We start from the raw sequence: 22,852 nt of genomic DNA on the forward strand, positions 1-22,852 counted from the left end.
GCCCAGAGAGAAGCAGCACTTTCCTCAGTGCCCAAGCCCCTGCCTCCCCAGCCAACCCAGCATCTTGGGCCTCCTCCTGCCACCCCGCCCCTCCCTTACTCCCTTCTGTCCCCTGGGATCAAACAGAAGCAGCCGTGGGCAAAATACAATTTCATTTAACAAATTGAATTTGCTGCGCCTGCTAATCACGTCTGGTGTAGTAGGCTCTGATCAGAGACAGAGAGAGGAGGAGGCTGCAGCCCCGGGGGGTCCTTCTGTAGGCAGTGGGAAAGAAGGCACACTTGGAGGGAGACGAATCACCACCTAGCCCAGGGGACCCCTCCCACAGTAATAGAAGCTGAAGTCAGGTTAGTATTTTATTAGATAAAAAGAGAAAGGAGGGTAACTACCCACCCTTTCTTCTGGCTCAGAAGGGTAACTCCCCCATCCCCAAGAAAGATAAGGGAGTCTATAACACTGGTAATGGGAGAGGTTAAGGCAGAAAGCCCCAGCTTCCTTCTTCTAAGTCTCCTTACAAAAAGAAATATTCTCAGCTACAAATTCTGGGAAGAAGACTACGCCTGGCTCTTTTCCTAAGTAGGAACCCTTCCCTCCTTCAGCAAAATGTGGAAGATAGGCACCCCCTCCACTGGTCCAGTTATGGGGAAGGAGAATAATTTGTCTTGAGACTCATTTCCTTGGTGCCTTCAGTGCTCTTCAAAACCAGGCATAGGAAATGCCCTGGCAAACTGTTCCACCCGTTGTCTGAGGTCAGCCAGCTGATGTCTTGTTTCTGCATCCTTGAGCAGGAAGGATTTGAAATCCTGGAGTTTGGCTAAAGTGGGTGAGGGAAAAAGTAGTCAGAGCTCTAGGAAAGGCAATTAGCTCACTGGGAAGGGCAGACAGTGAACAAAACTGGCTGGTGCGGGGCGGGGGGTGGGGTGGGGTGTGGTTCTGGCCCACTCACCGGTCTTGCTCTTCACCTCCAAGCCAATGTTGACGCCTTCATCTATAAAGGCCACAACTCTCCGGAAGTCATCTTCACGAAACTGTCGAGAGGTCAAGGCTGGGGCCCCTGGGAGAGAGGCAGAAGCATATTAGCATAATCTAAGCCAGTGGTCCCCTACTTTTGTGGTACCAGGGACCGGTGCTCCTATGAGAATTTAATGCCTGATGATCTGAGGTGGAGCCGAGGTGGTGACGCTAGCGCTGGGTAGTGGCTGCAAATACAGATGAAGCTTCGCTCACTTGCCTGCAGCTCACCTGCTGTGCGGCCAGGTTCCTAACAGGCCACAGACCAGTACTGGTCCGTGCCCCAGGGGTTGAGAACCCCTGGTCTAAGCCCCAGAAGCCACCCTTCCCTTCTGGAACCCCAGTTCTCACCGAGCCGAAGGCCCCCCGGTGTGATGGCACTTCGGTCTCCAGGACAAGTGTTCTTATTGGCTGTGATGGATACAAGCTCCAGTACCCGCTCAGCCCGAGCCCCATCCAGGCCCTTGGGCCGCAGGTCCACCAGTACTAGATGGTTGTCAGTGCCACCTAAGTGGGAGAAATAGTAAGCAGGGAGTGGTGAGTCCTAAGCCTTTGCCCGAGGCTACAGAGGCTCTCACCTACCCCTCTGCCTTACCAGACACCAGGGAGTAGCCTCGATCTAGCAGGGCATCAGCCATGGCCCGAGCGTTCTTCAGAACCTGCAGGGAGTACTCCCGGAACATGGGGGTGCTGGCCTGGAGATGAGATAGCAGCACCTGGGACCCCAAGTCCTGCCCCTTCTGCTCCTCCCACCCCCAGCATAGTTGTGAACCCAGCTTTGACCCCTCCCCTCCTGGCACTTCCCTTCTAACAGCTCCAACTTTAGTAAGTGAGGTACAGTGTCTGAGCATCCAAGCCAATGCTCACCCGCCCATAAGAGCAGACTTCCTAACCTGCTTTAGAGCCACGGCCACTGCAGCAATGGCATGGTTGTGGGGCCCCCCCTGCAGTGATGGGAACACAGCAAAGTTGATTCGGTCCTCAAACGTGTAAGGGATATCTTTGCCAGTCTTGGGGTCCACAGACCGCACCCCCTTCCGGTAGAAGATGAGTCCTGACCTATGTGGAAAGAGGGTGGTCAGAATCTAAGCTGAAACGAAAAGGCAAGGGATTGGGAAAGCAGAGGAAGTTGGCTGGTCCAGGTTCCCTGAGGGCTCTGAGTTTATCTCAGTTGGGCTCAGTGTGCTGGACTCCAGTGGTTGAGGGCAGCAACCCCTTCTACTCCCCTCCAAACCTCCTTCTGGGGAATTGTCACTGTGGGCAAGAGAAGAACTGTCAGAATGTGTAGGAGTCTTCAGGTGGAATGAGTTCCTCTCAGATCCACCCAACAATGCCCCAGGAATAGGGTGTGAAGGCAGGGAAAAGCAAGGCTTGACTTCAGGGGAGTCTGACCTGGCCCCTCGCAGGGTCTTGTGGGTGGTAGTGGTGACAACATCCGCATGCTTGAAAGGTGAGGGGATCACCCTGGCAGCCACCAAGCCACTGATGTGGGCCATGTCTGCCAGAAGGTGTGCCTTGACCTCATCACAAACCTGGGCAGGTGGTGAGACAGGTCTCAGCCTCGGGAGAGCCCAGGTAGGCCTGCCCAAAGCTGCCCCTCTTCCAAAATCTTCCACTACTCCTCAGGACCTCAGCCCTCCACCAACCTCTCTCATTCGGGCGTAGTCGATGAGGCGAGCATAGGCGCTGGTACCAGCTATGATAAGCCGAGGTCGGAAAAGTCGAGCAGTGACTGCCAGCTGGTCGTAGTCAATAAGGCCAGTTTTGGGCTAAATAGACAGACAAAAAGCTAAAGCCCTGAGAAGGAAGCAGGACAGCTCACTTTCCTCCTTGACCCTGAGGGCTGCCCAGGGCTCCAGCCCCGCACTTTCCCCAAGAGAGGGCCACCAGGGCCTGAGCAGCTCCCTCCTCTCACTCTACAGCACTCACGTTCAGCTTATAGGGCATAGACTCGAAGAAGATGGATGTGGCTGAGATCCGCTTGACATCAGACATATAACCATGGGTGAGACTGCGGGGAGGGAAGAGGAAATAAGAAGGCTTCAAAATGGAACAACACTCAGACTTAAGCACTCCCCTCCTGCCCCACTCCAAAAGCCTCTGTCTCTAGAAAACTGCTGCTAACATGTACCACCCTCACTGCTCTGTCCACACTGTTACTGGGGTCTTATTTTCTTCCTGAACTGTAACTTTCAAGACAGAGAGTAGACTGTTCCATCTGCACGGCACTTGGTACGTATTCAAAAAATAACTGCTCTCTCATGCCTGTACTGCTCACCAAGCCCATCACCCACACATCCATACTCACTGGCCCCCGTCAGGCAGGTCTAGCCCCATGATTCGGTCGTGAGGCTGCAGAAGGGCTGTATAGGCGGCCAGATTGGCTGGGGACCCTGAGTAGGGCTGGACATTGACTCCCCACTGTGCAGGATCCAGGTCAAATGCTTCCAAGGCCCGGCGCTGACACAGTAGCTCGATTTCATCCACTACTTCTGCTCCCCCATAATATCTGCCATGGGAAGGGGGCATATCAGGGCACAGAGAAAGGGTTTCGCCATTTCCCTTGACCAGCAACAAAGGACTGGGAGGGTAGAGGCAGGTGACTCTCACTGGGAACACCATCTCTAAGGCTGCCCTCCAGCCCTCTGGTGCCTAGCTCTCACCTCTTGCCAGGATAACCCTCAGAGTACTTGTTGTTCAGACAGGACCCCAAGGCCTCCAGCGCAGCTCGGCTGCAAAAGTTCTGGGGTGGGGGTAGGAGCAATGTCAAAAGGTACTGAGCCCCTTTCCCTGGACCCCCACAGCTCACCCTGCCAGGGCCCCAGGCTACAGGGAGAAGCTGGGTTCCACAGAAAGCTCTGTACTTTCAGGGTTCCTTGCCAGACCTGGGGCAGGGCCAGAGGCAGTAACCTCGGAAACCTAGCTGCCATGTTAAATGTCCCCAGCAAGGCCACCTGTCCTCTCGAACCTGTACTTTCAGGTTCTTCTTTTCTCTTGGAAGGTGGGAGGGGCCAGGCTCGACTGTAGGGGCTGTGGAAGGCTCTGGAAGCTCTCTAATGCCCGCATTCCATAACCCAAACTGGCCCTGCCTTTGCTTCAGAGAACAGTAAGATGAGAGGGAGATAAGGCCCAGCAGGAAGGCCCTGAGTCCAAAAGGGAGATCTGGAGAAACAGCAATAAGGTGCCTGCACCCATGGTGGCCCAAGCCCTGGCCCCTCTCCCCAGGTCCCACCTCTGAGGCAATGAGTTCCAGACCACGACACTGCCTGTCCTTCTCCCTCTGCAGCAGCTCCCACATCTCAGGGTCACTGTCTGACAGACTCTCCTGGCCTGTCCAGCCCCTGGTTGCTTCTGTGGTCTGGTTCTGGGCTGCCTCACTGTGCTGGCACCGTATGGCCATCCTGGTCAGCTGACCACATCTCTGCAGAGGCTAGAGGAGGCAAAGCAAGGATCAAATAAAAGTGTCCAGACAGTCTCCCAACTACTCTCAGCCATGCTTATTGGACCCTCTGGCTCCAAACCCAGCAGCCAGATGTCTAGCCTGCCTGTTTCAGTTTTCACCACCCCCACCTCCAAAAGCCAGTTCTAGAGCCAAGGTTGAGATCAATGTCCAGAGGGTGGCTCTGATTTGGTCCATTCACCTCATCTCAGAATCTTCCTCCACCTGGACCCAGGAACCACTCTGCAAAGCCACAAGGCAAAGTCTGTCTTCTAGAACCTAGCAGTTTCAGAACGTCCCCACCCACGGGAACAAAAGGTTCTTCTTTCCAAAAGCTGATACCCCAGTAAGTGGGGAGGAGGCCAAGTTGCAAGTGATTAAGACAACAGGCTGTAGAACTGTTTTTCAGAACACTGGAGGTGGTAGTGTAGACCTTTAGCAGTCCCTGGGGAAAAGGGGTAGGAATAAGGGTATGGGGCCAGGGGGTGTCTGCTGGCCAGGGGGTGTCTGCTGGCAGGGAAGCCAAAAACCACATCTTTTGCCTTGTCCCCTTTCTACCTCCTTCCAGCCCACAGCGCCGCGGGACCCCTGATGCAAACCATGGAATTCGGTTGCATCATCTGCACAGCTCAGGGCTTGCAGGACTCAGCTTGCCTGTCAAGGCCTGAAACCCTGCTCATTCGCCAGCCTAGGACTCACGGGGCATCCAGTGCAGTTCTCTCCCTTAATGTCACGTGAAAAGGACGGTCACAGGCCCTGGGGCGTATGATTACGGGAATGGGGAGGGGCCCCCAGTTATCCCGCGCGCATCCGGAGCTCTCAGGGAGTCCTACTAGCGCGTTCGCTCCCGGAGGACCCAGACCACGTGCGTGGAAAAGCCGAGAGAACCTCAGAGTTTGTGAATGGAAACTACAGTAGGAGGGGAGCTTGCTTTCTACCGGTCGCCCAGTCTCCGGAGCCCCATTCTTACCCGAGTCGCCCAGATTAAGGAGAAGGGCAGCATCGCAACCTGAAGTCGCAGGAGCTCTAGCCACCAACTCCCGCCGGGTGAGACAAGAAGTCGGAAGAACGCTGATCCGAGAGCGCGTGCGCGAGAATAGCGGCCGGAGAAGCCACATGATTAAGGGGAGGGATCTACGCATGCGTGAGGTGACCCCCTTATGGTCTTCAGGGAATTGTAGTTTTTTTTTTCACTCCCCCCCCCCCCCCCCCCCCCCGCTTCATTTTCCGTCTGTAGCCTCGGGGTCAGCGGCTCTTGCCAGGAAGTGAAGAGATCCAGTGCCGCCCAATTTCCTCACTGTCCTGAAGCTCTTCAGGTTTTTTTTGTTCTTGCCCAGACAACAACCATTTATTGGATGCCTCCTGAATACCTAGCATTATTAAGCTTTCCAGGAAATACAAAGACTCCTATACAAGCTAGAGAGCCATAGTCCACTGAAGGCACCTGGTTTGTAAGGGTGAGAGACTTGAGTTCAAGTTCCAGCTCTGGGACTAATTCGCAAATTAGCCTATCTGGGTCTTAATTTCCTCACTTGTAAATCAATAGTAAAATAACATGTGGTGGGATTAAATGAGACTGTAAACATGCTCTGGGATAGATTGTCATCCCCTCGTTTTCTGACTTACAAACCTGCTTCCTCTTTCCTTAGCCATCTTCTCCTCCTGGGACATCTGGGAGCTGAGTGAGATGCCCCCTCCTGTCATTGCCTTGTCGAATTTTATTACCTGTTCACCTCCTGTCACCCTAGCAGTCAGTGAGCTCTCTATATCCCCAGGGCTATATAGATCCTTGGAACTGGAAGGGATCTTCTTTTTAGCCTGACTTCTGGACTCATCCTTTGGGGGAGGGACTCAATGTTTCCCAAACCTGGGCATCAGAATTGGTTGGGGAATATGATGTAAATATATGAGTGTGGAACCTCTTCTCAGAGGTTCTAATTCAATGGATCCTAAAGAGTAGTGGGCATTTACCCACTTGTGCTGATGCACAACGAAACCTTTCCTCAGTGATTCTAATAAGCAGTGAGTTTGAGAACCATTGCCTCACATAGCAATATTACACATTCATTCACTTCTTCATTCATTCAACAGACATATTGAGCTCCTACTCTATGCCCAGGCATGCCATAGCCCTGGAGATATAAAAATAGTCACTAAGTACTGGGACATCAAGAACTGGGTAGTTAACAAAATCCAACAAGTACAATTACAAGCAAGAGCACCTAGCTCTGTTCTTAGATATCCGGATGTCTCAAGAGGCCAGGGGGGAGGAAGGAGGAAGAAGAGGAGGCAGAGGTGAGTATGGCCTTGCAGGAGGAAGGTTTGTGAGTCAGAGGAAGAGGGAAGGACAATCCATCACAAAGCAAGTTTATATGCAGTCTCAGTTAATCTCACGGTATTTTATTATTGCTTTACAAGTGAGGAAACTGTGGCCCAGATGGGCTAACTAGCTAATTCCAACCACTCGTATTTGGCTCTCATACCTGGCCTCAGAAGTACTCCTTAGCTCTAACCTCCTTCTCTCCCACTAGCCCCACTGTTCTTAGGTCTTTCCAGCAACAGGCCTGGTCTCAGGAGTCCACTGGGTTCTTCTCCTTCCTCCAATCTCTGATCCAGAACCACTTCCCACCTCCCTCCTCCTTTCAGTTGATTTGGTTATCCATCCATCCACCTACCCATCCATCCATCCATCCATCCATCCATCCCATATTTATTTTCTCTTTACCGACTTTTCACTCCCAGTCATGTCTGCATCACATTCACCTTTGATTCAGTTTCCCGGCTGGAGCCAGTGGGCAGTCCCCTGGAGAACACTGCCTTCTCGGAGTTGGTACCTTGACCCAAGACTTAAAGCAAAGGAAGGCTTAAGACAAGATGTCCTTCTGAGTCCCACCTTGTGGGACCCTCTTCCTCGCCCCTCAGGGGCCCCAGGGGTGGGGGTGGGGGGGATGAGGGGGTGGGTGGCTGGGCTTGAGAACTGCTAATGAAGCAGCCGCCAATTAACACCTGGGCCAAGGGTGGGGGCGTTTAAAATTAGCAGCCGCGGCTGCATGAGGGAGCTGGAGGCAGGGTAGGGAGGATGGGCAGCTGGCTGAAGGGGGCCTTGTTTGCAGGAGGCAAGCTGCGGTGACGAGGCCCAGGTCTCCAAACTCGCGGTCGTCCCTTCCCCCACCTCTTCGTCCCAGGCCTTCCTCCTTCCCTCCCTCATCCGACTGCAAACTCAGCGCCGACGAAATTAGGAAGGAAAAGGAAGATCGATGACTCCAGATGCCGCAAACACCGTTTGCCCTCCCCCCACCTGCTGCCTCCCACCAGCCTCACGGAGCTTAGCAGGTTGTCAGCGCTCTGCTTACGCTGTCTCTGCATCTCCTTGAATGGGATTTCAAGGCTTTACACCTCCTCCCCTAAATTGTCCCAAATGGTCCGCTGGCAGTCCCCTCTCAGGTTTAATCCTCATCCTCATCCTCATATCTCCTGCAATTTAATTTCGCCCACCTCTGAGAGGTACATCCCCACCTCAGGCAGAGCTCCTACCCCAAGGGTCGCCCTCATCTCTGTCTGATCTGGTCTTGGATGACCTCCAAGGTGCTAGCTCAGTCAATATTTGCCACAGTTTCCCCAAGAGCCGCTAGCGAAAGAGGCCCTGGCCGGGTCTCTGCCAGACATAAACCTGCACCGTTCCCCTCTTCCCTACAAAGGTCTCACACAGACTCCTATTGGGTTTTACTTTATTTTATTCCCTTTCCTGTCTGTTTTGGAGTAGAAAAAAAAAATCACCAAGAGGAAGCAGCCAGAAAGGGGCAGGTGGAGCAGGACTGCAGGAAGGGGAGGGAGGTGGGCAGAGGGCAAGGACTGGAGTCAATCGCCTATCCAGGACTTTGCTTTTGTTACCCTAATTGGGGTTTCTGGGGTAAAGGGGACAGGCATATGGCAAGCAGAAAGGAACAGTGCTAGGCCGTGGCTTATAGTCTTTAGCCTTTACCTAGGGACAGGGTGGAGCAGGAGGACAAACGTCAAGGTGGGATGAGGGTGCCAGGCCAGGCATTATTAAAGCTGTGCACAAAGGGAGTGCCAGCCTAGCGCCAGGGGCGTAAAGAGGACCCAGTGTGGACGTAGGGGATGCTGGGACCGCCTATCTGGGGCTGCGCTTTGCCTCTCCACTTTGGGGTATAACTGAGGGGACTACTCCCAGCCTCGTTGGCACTCCCAATAACGAAAAGGGGACCCGCGCCGGCTGATGGTCCTGGGAGGGCTGTTCCTCTCCTCCAGAGTGGAAGGATGGACGCAGCCACATGAGTTGTGGGGTAACGGGGAGGGGTCCCACTTAGGACCCGGGATTTGGCAGCTCAGGGGCCGGGCTAGGGCGGGGCACACTATCCAAAGTAGGGGTGTTCGCTCTGGAAGTTATAATCGGGGCACACCTTCTGCACCAGTTTGTAGTCAAAACTGAGGAAGGAGACGAAAATGCAGATGACTTTGAAGGGCTTGGCACAGAGCCAGGCTGCCTGACTCTGCGTATGCTCGGTGAAGCACACCTGCGATGGGTCGTACAGGCACGGGCGGTGCTTGCGCGCGCGGTTTGTCTTCTCATACTCCACGTGGCAATTGAAAGCGCGTGACTCTTTGGCCCCGGGCACTCCCAGGGAGCCCCCGAGTGGGCCCGCCAGCGCGCCCCCGAGAGTACCTCCAAGCCCCGCACCGGCAGCCGCAAGCCCAAGCGGAGGCCCCAGCCCAGGAAGCACCCCCTCCAGCGCCAGTGTAGACTGCAGAGGGTGGGGGGCGGGGCCCGGCAGCCAGACGCCCCCAAACTCGACACGTTTGGAGGGCGGCACGATACTGACGGTGAGGTTGCCCAGGCTGGACGAGTTGTGGCGGAAGTACACGCTGAAGGTCCCGTTCACATGGTCCACGATCTTGCCGGTCACCAGCAGCGAGAACTTGAGGGTATGCACCCGGAAGTAGAAGTCGCCCCAGCCGAAGATCTTTTTGGCGCGGGCCGCTTTGATAGACGGCTTCCTCTTGGTGCGCTGCGCAGGCAGCGCCCCCACCGCCCTCTCCCCGGCCAGTGCCCCAGTGTGGTTAGCCCGCCAGGCCCAGCTCCACGAGCCGGCGGTGCCCAGGCTGTCGGAAGACCTGGGCGCTGGGAGATGTTGGCCAGGGGCGCCCCCTCCGGCTGCGGCGGGGCGCAGCTCCATGTACTGTGGCCTCACGGACTCCGGTATCTGGGCACTGACGTCCTGTGGACGAAGAAAGAGGAAGAAAGAGAGACGCTTCAGTTGTCCCTGGCCACCGCCAGGGTCTTACCCACGCCAGCCTCTTTTTTCAGCCGCTAGAAGACCAAACAGAATCAGGCAGTCCGCAGCGAGTGTTTCAGCGTGCGCTGGAGTAGAACCTGCAGCCTTTCCAAGCTGTGTGTATGGTCTTGGCCAAGTCACTTCACCTATCTAGGCCTCAGTTTCTAAATCTGTGAAATGACGCTGAGAATACTTGCGTTCTTCCAGAACTCTGATGCGGCTAAGAAATCCCAAGCCAGTGTTGGTTTGAATAGGGAGTGGAGTTGGGGTCCTGGGCTCCATCTCTTTCAGCCTGGAGTCTGGCTGGTCTATAGAGAAACGGGCCAGGAAGGAGCTGGCTTCAGCCAAGCAAAGCCATGACTGCTGTCAATATCCAGCATCCAGAAAGAAGTGAAGATGTCCCTAGGCATCTGGGGAGACCAGAATCTCTACCCCAGCCTCAGCCTCTACTCCCTTGAGGGGAGGGTCTAGGGAAACCAGTAGAGCTGAAGAGAGCATTGAAGAATCTGGGCGCTTTGGTTGGAGGCTTGGTGTCTACTTTGGTACCCCTCCCTGCCTCCAGTGCTCCTGCTGTGGGGGTGGCCTCCTGGCGATTCTTCCCCTGGACTTGGAGACAGCAGGAGGAGCTGCCCGGGCCGCCCCTACCCATTTCCTTGTGTTTCAGGTGGCGGTGATTTGGGAGACAGCTCGGGCAGGAGTACAAGATAGATCGAGAGGCGGGAGCGGTGGGGCCAGGCCCAGGCCATCAATTATCTGGGGGTGGGGGGGCCGGGAAAGAGATGGGTGAGAGCAAGAGGAAGAAATATGGAGATGCTGCTCCAGGGAGGGGAACGGGAGGGAGAGGAGCTGTGTGTGTCAGAGTGTGTCAGTCAGACTGTGCTAGCTGTGGCCGTTAGTGTGGCCCTTAACTGTGTGCGGGTTCAGACTCAGAGGAGGGAGTACTGTGTCTGTCAGTCTGGGGTAGTTGCTTCTGTTAGCATGGGAAGGTCGTATTGCCTGTCTTTCTACCTGAAGTGAGTGTGTGTGTGTGTGTGTGTGCGCGTGTGTACCTATGGTTATAGGTGTGTGTCTGTCTGAGGTAGCTGTGTGTGGTGGTTGTGTGTGTGGCCCTGGTGACCATTTGTCTGTATTCTCATGTGTATCAGTCAGAGGAGACTGTGTATGTGTGTCTGCCTGCTTGTGGTGGCTGAATGTTTGTTGTGTCAGTCTGTATCAGCGATGTATGTGTACCTGGGCTATGTATGTGCCTGGGTCGGCTATATACTTGTGTTAATCTGAGTGAGGCTGTGTATCAGTTTGTGGTAGTTGCATCTGTGTGTTATAATTGCATTCCTGGGTTGGCTGTATGTCTGAGGGTGGCATATCTCTAGTTGTGTCACTTTTCCTGTGTGAGCTCCTATCATTCTCTGTCCATGTGTCAAGCTCTTTCTAAAGGGAGTGTGTCAGTATAGCCACAATAATAGAACAAGTATGCTTTCACTGTGTTCCCCCTGCGGAGATGCATTTGTGTGGGTTGTATATGAAGGGTCTCTGCCCACTGAGCTTTGTGTAGGTAAACAACCCTGTCAACATGCGTATCCCCCTCTATTTGCACACACCCGTGTGTATACCATGCATCCATGGGGGGATATGAATGGCAGAGTCAAGCTGCTGGGCTAGAATCTTCACTGCCTGGTCCCCAACCCCGCAGCGCTGTGATCCTGGGTTATTAATGCGGCCGCCACCCGCTCGTCATACATATTTATCGCCCCCCTCATTCCTCCTCCTATCCATTCCTCCTCTCAGCTCAGGTGAGGGGGGTGGGGGCGGCAGGAGTGATTGACTCAGACAGACAAGCTTGAGCTAGCTGGCAGCTAACACCAGGAGGGTGGGCCTGAGAGGGGCTGGTAGAAGGGGGTCCTAGGCATCGCTGGGGGCGGGGGAGGGGGAAAGGGAAAGAGCCTCCCAGAAGGAGGGGCCAAGGCCTCAGGAGGTGGGTTTGGAGAGGGCAGGGCGTGAGCTCCGGAGAGGGCATTGGAGGAGGGAGTGCACAAAGCTTCCAGAAAAGGTCAAAAGTGGAGTTGGGGGGTGGCATTTGAACTCTGACACCTAACTCCTCACTTCTCTGGACCCAATTACTGCTTCTTCCAAGGGCTTCCATTGGTCCTCACAGCCAGCTGCTACAACTCCAAACTACCCTGTCCTCAGCACACCCCAATAGCACCCTCTCAGGACCTGTCTAGGGCTGTTTCAGTGCAGTGACTCTTGCCAGGCACAGACTGGGACAGGAAAGCAGGTTCAGCTGGGTGGCGAGGGGTACTGGGTATTCCCCACTCTGATCCCAGACAAATTTCTGTCTTCGCTTCTCTGATCCTGGCAAATCCCTGGGCTTTGGGCACCAGCACCCCCCACCTGCCACAGGAGACAGCCAAGATAAAAAGGATGGGTTGCGGGGGCAGCCAAAGCGACCTTGGGGGGAGCTCGGACAGGGAGGGGCGAGAGTCTGCGAGGAAACGAGCCGAGAAATGGGAACATGAAATAAAATAAAATAAAATCCTCCCTCTGGCTTCCTTGCTCGCCTGCCCGCTCTCCCTCTCTCGTTCTCCCTCTTTCACTGTTTTTCCATCTCTCTTCTCCCCCCACTCTCCTCTCAGTCTCTGTTTTGTCTCTCAGTCTCTTCCTCACTATCTATAATTTTCTCCTTCCATGATTCTGTTTTTCTCCATTTCTGTTTGTCTCTGTGGTTCTTTCCCTCTATCTTTCAGGTTGTCTGTCTCCAACTGTAGGCGGGGGTGGGAGTGAGAGGAAAGCAGGGTGACAAGGGAGCCCCTCTTTGCCCAGAATCCACGGTGCTGTTCCTCTCCCTTTAGGACTGAGAGTGAGAGCAGGGTGTTGTCCGAGGAGGGGTCCCTCTAGCTCCAGAGCTGGTTTAATTAAGCTAATTGAGCGCGGTGACATTTGCGGAGGGAAGAGGCTAGCCTGGCTGTCAGCTGGGGGTGTGTGTGTACGTGTGTATGTGTGTGCGTGTGTGTGTGCGTGTGCGTGTGTGTGTGTGTGTGTGGAGATTTTCAATGGCAGACGGGGATAGGGGGGTGGGTGGGGGGTGCACTTCACCAGGCGCCATCAGGCCCTTGCCGGGCGGAAGACGGGAGACGAGCCAGGAGTGCTTTGCCCCCAAGGCAGCTAGCCCACGCACTGGAGGGGAGTTGAGGCTGCCTCTTGCTGCTGAACAAACTCCATGAGGGGAGGGCTCTTTTGGGATGGGACCGCTGGGAATGGGGGGGGGGGGGAGGATTGGACTGTCGGCCCCCCAGCCGCATTGCAGGGTGCACCTCCCCCAGGGCCTCCAGACTGGTCGGTCTCTTCTCTTACTGCATAGGTCTGGTGGGGCCATTCAGGATTCTGATGGGGGAGGGGACAGCACCCTATGGTTGGGGAAGGAACAGTGCTCCGGGCCTGGGTTGGGGATGAGGAAGGAAGAGCGTTTTGAGCCCTTGCACCTAGAAAGAGGCATGGACACTGCAGTCAGGGCAGGATGAAGTAGCTGGGGTCTGGCTGGGAACCAGGGATGGAGATGGGGTGAAGACAGAGGTGGGGTGGGTAGGACAGGCTGGGGTGAGGACTGGGAAAGATATGGAGGAGGACCGATAGTGCGGACTTGGAGTGCAAAGGTGCAAAGGTGAGGATGGAACAATGGCAGGAACAAGGATGAAGCATGAGAACAAGGATGAAGAGCTCAGAAATGGTGGACAGGCATTGGACAGAGACAGGGAGGATGCAGATGGGGTAGGGACCAGGGGAATGAAGAGAGAGGACAGAATGAGATGAGAACCAAAACAAGGATGGGGGAGGACAGAAGTGGTGGATGAGGGATGGGCAGGAAAGAGAATAGGATAGGGACTGGGAGTTGGGGATGAGGACCAGATTCCTGTGGGAACAGAAATGGAGAATGGTTATTGGGCAGAAGCAGGGATGCTGAGGGATGCAGAGCCCCAGAGTATGGGGATGGGATGGGGGAATGTGAATGAGGATTGGAATGAGAAATCGAGGACATGAAGGAGGTGGGAGAAAGGCACTGAGACAGGAGCTGAGGACACGTGTGGGAGACAAGTCAAAGGAAATGGCAGAAGGGCACGGTTAGGCTAAGGGAGGGAGCCAGGCAGGTGGAATTGCACATACCTCCTTCCTGACTCTACTATAGCGTGAGGGGCTATGGACCGCTGGTGGGGCCAGCTCTGCCCTTGGGCCGGTCACCCCCTCCCCCTCAGTCCCGCCTGCCCGAAGCCTGCGGCTCAAGGCTCACCGTTATCTGAATTTTTATTTTATTTTATTTTATTTTATTTCCCTGCTTCCTAGAGCCGGCGCGGTCCCCACGGGAACGGCGCCCCCCCGTCCCCCGCCCCGCGCCTCACTTTATTATTGCAATAAATGTGCCTATAAAGGCGCGGGCTCCAGGGCGCGGTGGAGGGGGGTGGTGGGAGCCGCGGAGCCGGGATGTAATTTCCCGAAGCCGGAGCCTGAGGGGGAGTGGGCGGGGTGGAGGTGGAGGAGGGGCAGGCAAGAGAGCGGGGGGAGACGCCAGTTTTCAGCGCTCAAGGAAGCGCCCTGCTACCCACCCCACGCCCCGCGACTCCTCATTGCTCCCAGCAACGCTTGAGCCCTGGTACTCCTCCCAAGACCCTGCCCTCTCTCTGTTACCCTGTCCCCCTCCTGGACCTCGCCCACGTGGAATTGCAGGCTCCGCCGAAGTTCCCTATCTCCTTGCCAATAACTTCGTCTCTGACCCCAGTGATGCCCCCTCCACTTACCTAGTCTCTTTCAACGTTTATCTCACCCCTTCCCAATGACTCTATCTCTGACCCTAGTGCCCCTTCTTTACTTTGTTTCTGTCCCCCAATTACCTCACATCTTCTCCAGTCACCCTTCTCCAGCTCCTTCTCCACCCCCACCTGGATATCCTATAAATTCTTTCCCGCGGGTACCACTCCTGGCAGACTTGGATCAAGGGAGCTGTCACAGTGCTGCCCACCCCCCTCCTGTGCCCCTAGCCCAGCTGCAGCCCTGATTACCCCCAAATCCTCACCAACAGCTCTGGGCCCTAGCCCAGGCTGCACGTGCCTAAGTGGCTCAGCCAGAGATTAGCTGGGGGCTAGAGGGGAATAGGGAGGTGGAGGCAGAAGAGGGTGGCTAGATGGGTAGCTAGGGCCAGCCCACTCTGAGGCTAGCTTGGGCTTAATCCTTCCCGGAGGCAGGATAGAGCTGGAAGGTCCCAAAGGGTCCCACCCCTGCCCTCCCCTAGCTAATTAGTAATTAGCGATTAGTGATTAGTGACTATTGATCGCCTGCTGCTTCTCCCAGTAGGCAGCTGCTTCAGCAAGGGATGGGGAAGACACAGAGAAGGATGGAAGGAGTCAGACAATACAAGAACGATCCTGAAGGTCTGGCCCAGAGGGCAGGGCTGCAGGGCCAATAGAAGCCAGGAGTTTCAGGTGCTGAGAGGAGACCAGGAGCCTGAAGCAAAGAGGAAGGAGAAGGAGCTCTAGGAGGAGGGGCAAGGGTACAGGGTGGGAGAAGTCAGGGCTGTTATCCTGGACAGTTAGGGTTTCCCAAAGAGCTGTCTTGTAAACTGCCCCTCACCAGCCTCTGACCCAGTGTCAACCCACTGCCAGCCCTGACACTGAGACAGCCCTGAGCACACACACACACATAAGCCACATTCAGATACACGAATACATCTTGAGGCTTGCAAGCCCATGCCCACACTCAAATGCGCTCAGATGCACAGATACACACTCACAAATCCTGGAGACAACACATGGGCCCCAGCACACAGATGCACTGGAGACCCGCCTTGGAGTACACAAATGTACACACACTATACTCACAAGTGCACACAAGCACATACAGATAGATACTCAGACATATTTTTTATATACACTCCTCCATGCACAGTTATAAATATTCTCACATCCATAATCTGTATACACAAGTAAACAGAGTCTCACACACATACAAGCTGGACTAAATGGCAGATATACTCATTCCCACTGACTCCAACACGGAGGCCCATAGCTGCAGTTCTCACACACTCAGCTAGATCCCCATCACTCACATCCTCATGCTTACTCTCCCTCAAGTCTCCACCAGATGTTTCATTCCCCTTCAGGGGGCAAAGGAAATTAAACTAGATCTGTCCACAAGGGAGTTTATGTGATGGGGAGAGTGGAGAGGAGAGCAGGAGGAAGTAGAAAGGAGGGGCGGAGGAGTACCATCCCTTCCTCCTGTCCCCCAGGCTTTCACACATGGTGGGTTGTGGGGCACAGACGCCTCCTCACTGCAGTCCTCTAAGGGCAAGAGCTGGGCAGCAAGTCCAAAAGAATCTCTAGCTAGTGGAAGCAGTTTCTGTAGAGGGGGCTCCTTTGCCTACCTTCTAGCCCCTCAAGGTCACCAGGCAGGTTTGGGAGACTCCAGGATCTCAATTGCCAGTTTCACTAGGCAGCCCTTGCCCTGCTGGAGCTGCCGAGTGCGATTTGACTGAGCAGGTGGGGGTCCAAGTGTTGGTGGGAGAACTATACCCCTTCCAGACTGTGCAGGGGTTGGGGTTTGGGTGTAGGGAATAAGGTTTTAGGAAGCCACCTGCCTGCCCCAAAACTAGCTAGGTTACAGTCAGAGTGCAGGAAACAGGAAAATCATGGGCAGGGGAGCTGATTGAAAGAGAGAGGGGGCCAGGGCCTAGGTCCTCCCTGTGGGACACACAACGGGGCATAGATGACTGCACTGTGAAGCAAGAACTCGCATTCATCCCTTCAAGGCCAACAGCACACAACATACCAGCGTACATATGCACCCTAGTCCCCAGCACTAGACACTCAAGCCTGGCTGCCCCGGACACATGCATGCACACAGGTGCACATGCTACCCAGCACACTCCACACCAGCACAGATGAGCACACCCTGTACATGAGTTGAAGCCTCCAAGTCAGGAGGGAGGCAGATCAAGTATGGGCTCCCTTTGCTCCCTCGGGTCCTTGCCCCAGGGAAAGAGGCAGCCTAGGAAGGTGGGGGCATGGAGGGGACGGGAAGAGAGACTTCCCTTCCAAATAACTCCCACCCCTATCAGCTGGCGTGAGAGAGGGGTGTGTCTGTGAGGTTGTGCAGGGGAGATGGGAGACTGTAGCCAAGTTCGGCCGTATGTGTGCGTCTGTGTGTGCGCGCGTATGTTCGGGCCGTGTATGCTCGGAATACAGTGCCCACCTAGCATGGTGACAAGTGCGGAGAAGAGAAATAGGAAGGCGTGAGTGGAGGGGTGGAAGGACAGAGCGGGAGACGAGCGAGGTTGGCGCGGAAAGGCGGCAAGGCTGACACCCTGCTGGCTTGTCTGTCTGTCTCGCACTCTCTCTCTGTCTGGCGCACTCGCGTGTCGGGCTTCGTCCCCTCCCCCGCCGCTTCTGGAGCCAGATCCGAGTCGGGCTCTACCCCTGCCCCTGTCTCCGACCCTCAGCCAACTTGTGCTGGGAGAGCGCCTGTCCTGGATCCCGAAGTCTGTCTGTCCACGTCCCCCACGCCGCGCAAAGTTGGGACGCTCAGGGCTGGGGGCGGGGCGGACTCGCGGAGCCCTTAACACTATGGGACCTTTGCATCCCGGACCCCCGTGCTCGCGCTGCAGCCCTGCTGCCCTTACCTTCTTCAGGAGCCACGGGCCAAAGATCAAGAGAAGCCATTCTGGGAGCAGCCTCATCTTCCCGGAGAGAAGGGAGGGTGGGATGGGTCCTGGGGCAGGCCGGAGCTGGTCTCCGGACGAGGGGCTCTGGACTGGCGCGCCGTGGGGTGGCCGCCGGCGCGGCTGAGAGGCGGCGCGGCCAGCGGACTGAGCGCTAGGAGCGAGCGCGGCGCTGGGGGCGGGGCGCGGGCGGGGGAGAAAGTTGGGTCGGACTCGGGCGGCGGGCGGGGGCGGGGCTCCGTGGTGCTCCAATCCCGGCCGCGCCCCGCGCGCCCCCTCCCGCCCGGCTGGGGGCACCGAAGGTGACTTTCACCCCGACACGCCCGGGACACACCCCCCGCCCAGGTGCGAAGCGGAGAGGGCGGCGGGGCTCTGGGACCGTGAACCCAAGAGGTTGGGTCTGTGCAGCGATGAGAAATAGAACAGGGCGTGGGACTCGAGCTTCGGGACGGTGTCCCCGAAAGGCTCAGCAAGACCAGGGTCCCTCGGTGCTCCGGGCCAAGGTGGGTCCCGGGGCAGGAGCAGGACCCGGGCCGAGGTGAGGGCGGGCGGGGCCTAGGGCGGCTGCCGCCGCGCGGCACTGACGGGGATGGATGGGCGCCCCGCGGCTCATTCGGCCGGGAGATGAGAATCATTGATCACGGACGGAAACCCCATCACGTCTGTCAATAGGGCTGACGAACGGCGCCTGCCGCCCCCACTCCCGCCCCCTGGGCACCTCCGCGGTCTCAGGACACCACCGCTAGACAGGCCATTCACCTTTGCCCCTCGCCTCCCCCTGCTGACCCCCGCGCATCCTAGAGCGTCCCTGCGTGGGGGTTGGGCAGGAAGTCCCCCTTAGCGCCGCATGCTCAGCCTCTTGGTGCAGTCTCTATCCCTTCCCTTTCCCTGTCCCATCTTTCACCATCAGCTCCTCTCCCTTGTCTCCTTCCTCCTATCTCTGTCCTTGTCTCTGTCCCCAGCCCTGTCTCTGTCCCTATCCTCTTGGCTGTTTCTTCACCAGCTCCCTCCTCCCCCTGGCCTCTCTCTTCTGCCCGGGAGTATTCAGCTGTCAGCTGTTGCTATGCACTGAGGCTGTGGCTGAGGTTGCGGTATGACCGACACCTAGACAGCTAGACATAGGGACAAGCAGAGAGATAGAGCCAAAAAGAGCTATAGAGAGAAGCAAAGAGATAGATAGGCACATACCCTGAGATACCAACATACACCCCCAGGCGTGCAGGCAGATGCATTCGCAAGGGCAGGCCACACCATACAGGTGAGCACACAAGCAGAGTGAAACACATTCACGCAGAATCTAGCACACACTAAAGGCACACTGACACACAGATGGACAAACTTGGTTTACACCATATGGGAGCACACACAGAGACAGACAAATGCACCAAGAGACAAGTACACCTAATCAGGTACTCAGAGCCCACCCCTGCTTTAATGTCTTGACAGAGAGGCAAACATCCAGAGACGGACACACACACACACACACACACACACACGCACACGCACACGCACACGTATACACTGTCACTGGCAGTCCAAAAGACAAGCCCAGGCGTGTGCGAACAGATATAGGGATGTGACAGACACACACACAAAAAGGATCAGGAATGCTGAGAAGATGAGGCAGAGACAGCAGACGGACAGTAGCCAGGAAGCAAGAACCTGGGTGCAGGTGGGGCAGAGAGGAGGCAGGAAGGAGTAGGAGTGGCCAGACCCAAGGTCTCAAGCCTCCAACCAGAATCCTGAGCTCAGGTCCCAAGCCCAGGGGCTGTAGCAACAGTGGGTGGGGGCAGTGGGCACACCCAGGTCTAGGGTGCCCAGGACAGACCCAACACTAGATCAAAAGTCTTGATCTTTTGGAGTCCTGACCCACCCTATCTCTCCTCTTTTTGGTACAATCTCAGGTCACCCACTTGTCTCCAGCTACACACACACACACACACACACACACACACACACACACACACACCCCACTCCCCTCTCGGGGTCTTTGCCTCTGTCCTTGTATCTCTGTCTCTCATTTTGTCTATATTGCCTTTGCCACTGGTTCTACCCTTTTCTCCATCTCTGTCTTAGGGCCCCTCTGCCGGCCGTGCCAGGTGGGTAGTTTTCAAGACTGCCTCCTTGTAGACCCTCTCCTGTCCAGTCCTGGAGGGCAGAGGGAGGATGCAGCCTGGAGGGGTGTGCGTTCCAAGCCGCAGCTGGGGGCCCCTCTCGCTTTGCCCAGAATCTTGAGGCGACAGGCAGAGAATCAGTGGCTCCCCCGGGGCGCCAGATGCACGGCTGGCAGAGGGAGAGAGTGAGGGGGTGGGGCTGGTGGTGGTGTGGTGGGGGGAGCAGGCAGGCATTGGGGGAGAAAGAGGAGCCGGCTGGCGGAGGGTGGAGAGGGGGGTGTGGCAGAATAGCCTGAGGGAAGGAAGTGAGAGGTGGGATGGGGTCCGCCCGCAGGTGCATAATTAGTGTGTGGTGGGGAGGGGGCTGTGCTGGGTGGATTTCAGGGTGAGCTGCGCTGCAGGAGTGCGTCCGCCACCTGGTGGACAGATGGGAGCACAAGCCTCTCTCTCAACAATCAACAAGGACGCACTTTTTTTCTCAGCTGGTCTTTCTGCCCCTACGGGGCCCCTTGGGCCCTGGGGAGCGCGATGACAGTGGAAGATCTCGGAGCTGGCTTGGAGACTGAGGTTAGAGATGGGGTCTCAGGGCTGAGAGGGAAGGGAAGGGCTCTTGTTTCTGGAGATGCCTAGACACATAGCTTCCTTAAGAAAGAGGAAGTAGACTGAGGAAATTGAACGAGGGAGGGAGGAAGAAAGGCGATGCTTCCCCTATGGGAGGTGGGTAAGAGTTCCTTGCAGCCACTCTCTCAAAGCTTGTATTTGCTGTTGAGAGAGCGGGGCTCTAAACTTTCTGTCTTGGACAGTGTAAAGCTGTGTGACTTTCTGCAAGAGGTTGCCCTCTCTGGGCAGGGGTTGACGTAGACCTGGGACCCCTTTGATTGTAGCTATCCTTTCCTTCTCGCCCCTGGGATGTCTAAAGTGATTGATGAGCTGTGTTTGTTGGTGGCCCATGGGGCCTGGCAAACTGGTTTCCCCAGCTCTCCTTCACTCCAGCTCCCCCTCTCCCCTGCCCAGAATCCAGGGCTCTACTTTTGGCATCTGATTAGTCTCCATAAAGTGTGAGGTGTTAGTGCTTCAAGAGCAACCTCAGGCAGACAGCGCTGTATGGAACCACCCTGAAGAATTAGAATGCCCTTCAGAACCCCAGTGTGTTCATTTCTCATGCTAAGATTTTTCACTATGGGAGATCATTTTGGATAGGAGTGGTGGTGAAGTCCCATAAAAGTGGCAATTCAGAGAAACATCTCGGAGTTAGTATCCTAGAGCCAAACAAGATCCAGATAAGTGAAGTCACCGGCTCAAGGTCAAACACCCAGGAGAAGCAGGTCTTTCTTGTCAAGTCCAGTGCCACCCTCTTCTTTTGCCACAGAGAGATGGGAGAGGCAGGGAGATCCGAAGGGCATTGAAGACCAGACTCAAGTCCGCCTCCAGCACGGACCAAGGCTCCCTCTGGTGGCTAAAGCAGGCAAGCACAGCCCAGCTCCCAGAGTCTTGCACTCATAGGTAGACACAAGTGGCTTTTTTTCTTTTTTTCTTTTTTCTTTTTTTTTCTTTTTTACAATTTTATTTATAACAATATCTGTGTTATTTAGTTGTAAAGGAATTCAGCAAAAATTATTAAAACGTTCATGTCCCCAGAACGGGGCTGCCCGCTTGCCCTTCCTTGGTGTGCCTCACCTCCTCCTCCTCCCCAGGGGAGGGTAGGCTGGTAGACCGTTTACCAAAGAAAGTCTCCAGCCCTGGGAGCCACCGGGGAGGGTAGAGGAGGGGCACTGTCTGGGAGGGATATTGAGCATGGCCATCTCAAAAGTGCCCCTAGAATGGGGGCTGGGGCATGGGATAGCCTCCACAAGAACTAAAAAACTCAATCCTTTCCTTCCTACCTCAGCCAGAGCCAGATCTTCCAGATAGGGGCAGTGAAAGACTCTCCTTCCCCAGAATTAGCCCTCAGGGAGCTGGGAGGGGTAAGGGAGGACAAGAGGGGTGAGCCAAAGTGTCTTGTACAGGGAGAGGGAGGCAGCACCACCAGCTCTCCCAATGGGGGTGCATTTTGGTGGGAAGGTGGGAAGCAGGGCCCCTTCATACCTATAAGCCAAAGGAGCCCCCAGAGCCCTCCCTGTCCCCCTTTCCTGAAGGCAGCATGGGGGTGGGGGGTTGCTGTGGAGCAGGCAGGAAGAACGGAAAGAGATAATACTGTGCTCGCTTGCTCGTTTGCTCACTCACATATAAAAAGTAATTCCTTCATTTTTACATTTATACATCCCAGCAGGGCAGGGGAGGGTTGGCTGGGCAGGAGTGGGGCTCACTGGAGGACTTCTCTGGCAGGGGGCAGGAGGCTCTCTGGGGGAAGTCCGATGGGGCAGGGCCCTATGCCAAAGGGTCCCCTATCTCGTCCTCAGGGCCCCGGCCCAGGAGTTCTCGTTTCTCATCCGTGCTGGCCAGGGAGTGGCGGCTGCCGTGACCACCCATGTAGAGTGTGGCGTACACGGGGTTGGTGAAGTTGGTGGGCTGCAAGGTGACAGAGGGTTCAGGTGGGTCTCGGGATGGGCTCTACAGCCCGGGTACCCCACCTTCACCCCCATTCCATCATCCAGCCCAACACCCTTAGTCATCCCATCCACAGCCTCTTGTCGGTGCCCTGGAAGCCACGCCCTCTGTCCTCCAAACTCACCTTGTCAGGATCCAGGGCAAAGTCAGCATCCAGTAGGCCCCCTACATCATCAGGCTCCCCGCCTTCGTACATCTTATAGGTGGGGTTCCCAATCTCCACATTCATGGCCCCATTGGTCATCCGCTGGTGCTGGAAGCCCTTAGCCCTGGGGAGAGGCGGGAGTGTAAGGGCCAGGGATTCTAGTGGGGTAAGAATAGGGTAATAAAATAATGACCAGAATTTTCCAGACTCCCCACAACTCACCCCCGGACTCGCCGCTTATACCAGAATACCACTCCAGCTACCAGAAGCAGCAGCAGCAGCAACAGCAGTGGGATTAGGATGGAGGCCATGTCTAGGGGGAGGAGGTGGGAAACTCAGCAGACAAGGCCCAAGAGGCATAAGTGCTCCACTCCCCATTCCAGGTCCTGGCAACCCTGCCTCCCTACCCCTTGCCACCTACGTCCAGGCTGCTGTTGGCTGACCACCTGCTCCTCACATCGGGGTCCCGCCATGTGGGGTGGGCATCTGCAGACAAGAGGGCAGAGCTGAGCAGGCACAACCTCTATAGCCATGGCTGCCAGGGAAATGGGGAGGGGCCACAGGATCCTGATGGTCTCACTCAAATTTGGGGAAGGGGTATGA

General features: G+C 55.9%; 3 protein-coding genes and 1 long non-coding RNA gene across 4 annotated transcripts in view; 1 reads left to right on the forward strand and 3 right to left on the reverse strand.

The window, feature by feature from the left end:
* Window positions 1-343: 343 nt before the first annotated feature.
* SHMT2 (serine hydroxymethyltransferase 2) lies at window positions 344-5,633 on the reverse strand. The gene is made up of 12 exons (XM_011375621.2): window positions 5,421-5,633; window positions 4,244-4,441; window positions 3,675-3,754; window positions 3,320-3,520; window positions 2,941-3,022; window positions 2,658-2,780; window positions 2,404-2,543; window positions 1,905-2,070; window positions 1,607-1,706; window positions 1,363-1,518; window positions 947-1,054; window positions 344-814 (listed from the first exon to the last, which is right to left on the reverse strand). The coding sequence occupies exons 1-12, from the start codon at window positions 5,451-5,453 to the stop codon at window positions 687-689; spliced, it is 1,515 nt and encodes a 504-aa protein (XP_011373923.1). The 5' UTR covers window positions 5,454-5,633; the 3' UTR covers window positions 344-686.
* On the forward strand, window positions 5,477-8,052 carry LOC111729703. Its single transcript, XR_002776342.1, has 3 exons — window positions 5,477-5,599; window positions 7,193-7,346; window positions 7,564-8,052. It is a non-coding gene; the product is annotated as an uncharacterized LOC111729703 (long non-coding RNA).
* Window positions 8,053-8,166: 114 nt separating this feature from the next.
* NXPH4 (neurexophilin 4) lies at window positions 8,167-17,528 on the reverse strand. Its single transcript, XM_011375622.2, has 2 exons — window positions 17,405-17,528; window positions 8,167-9,687 (listed from the first exon to the last, which is right to left on the reverse strand). Exons 1-2 carry the CDS (start codon window positions 17,459-17,461, stop codon window positions 8,824-8,826), a joined length of 921 nt encoding a protein of 306 aa, XP_011373924.1. The 5' UTR covers window positions 17,462-17,528; the 3' UTR covers window positions 8,167-8,823.
* A 4,253-nt stretch (window positions 17,529-21,781) lies between these two features.
* The window catches only part of LRP1 (LDL receptor related protein 1), a 90,923-nt gene continuing 89,852 nt past the window's right edge, over window positions 21,782-22,852 (reverse strand). The window contains exons 85-88 of the mRNA XM_023520750.1: window positions 22,671-22,735; window positions 22,472-22,562; window positions 22,229-22,373; window positions 21,782-22,065 (exon numbers count right to left, since the gene is read on the reverse strand). Coding sequence (XP_023376518.1) covers window positions 21,925-22,065; window positions 22,229-22,373; window positions 22,472-22,562; window positions 22,671-22,735 — 442 coding nt within the window. The 3' untranslated portion in view covers window positions 21,782-21,924. The remainder of the gene's footprint in view (window positions 22,066-22,228; window positions 22,374-22,471; window positions 22,563-22,670; window positions 22,736-22,852) is intronic.

The sequence above is a fragment of the Pteropus vampyrus genome, unplaced genomic scaffold (genome assembly GCF_000151845.1).
Source record: "Pteropus vampyrus isolate Shadow unplaced genomic scaffold, Pvam_2.0 Scaffold276, whole genome shotgun sequence".
NCBI classification, from domain to species: Eukaryota; Metazoa; Chordata; class Mammalia; order Chiroptera; family Pteropodidae; genus Pteropus; species Pteropus vampyrus.

Coding starts and splice junctions, on each gene's coding strand:
- SHMT2 (XM_011375621.2), bottom strand. CDS start 5,453: ATGCTGCCCTTCTCCTTAATCTGGGCGACTCGG. Junction 4,442..5,420: donor CCTTAATCTGGGCGACTCGG/GTAAGAATGGGG, acceptor TGCCTCCTCTAG/CCTCTGCAGAGATGTGGTCA. Junction 815..946: donor GGAGGTGAAGAGCAAGACCG/GTGAGTGGGCCA, acceptor CACCCACTTTAG/CCAAACTCCAGGATTTCAAA.
- NXPH4 (XM_011375622.2), bottom strand. CDS start 17,461: ATGAGGCTGCTCCCAGAATGGCTTCTCTTGATCTTTGGCCCGTGGCTC. Junction 9,688..17,404: donor GCCCGTGGCTCCTGAAGAAG/GTAAGGGCAGCA, acceptor CTTCGTCCACAG/GACGTCAGTGCCCAGATACC.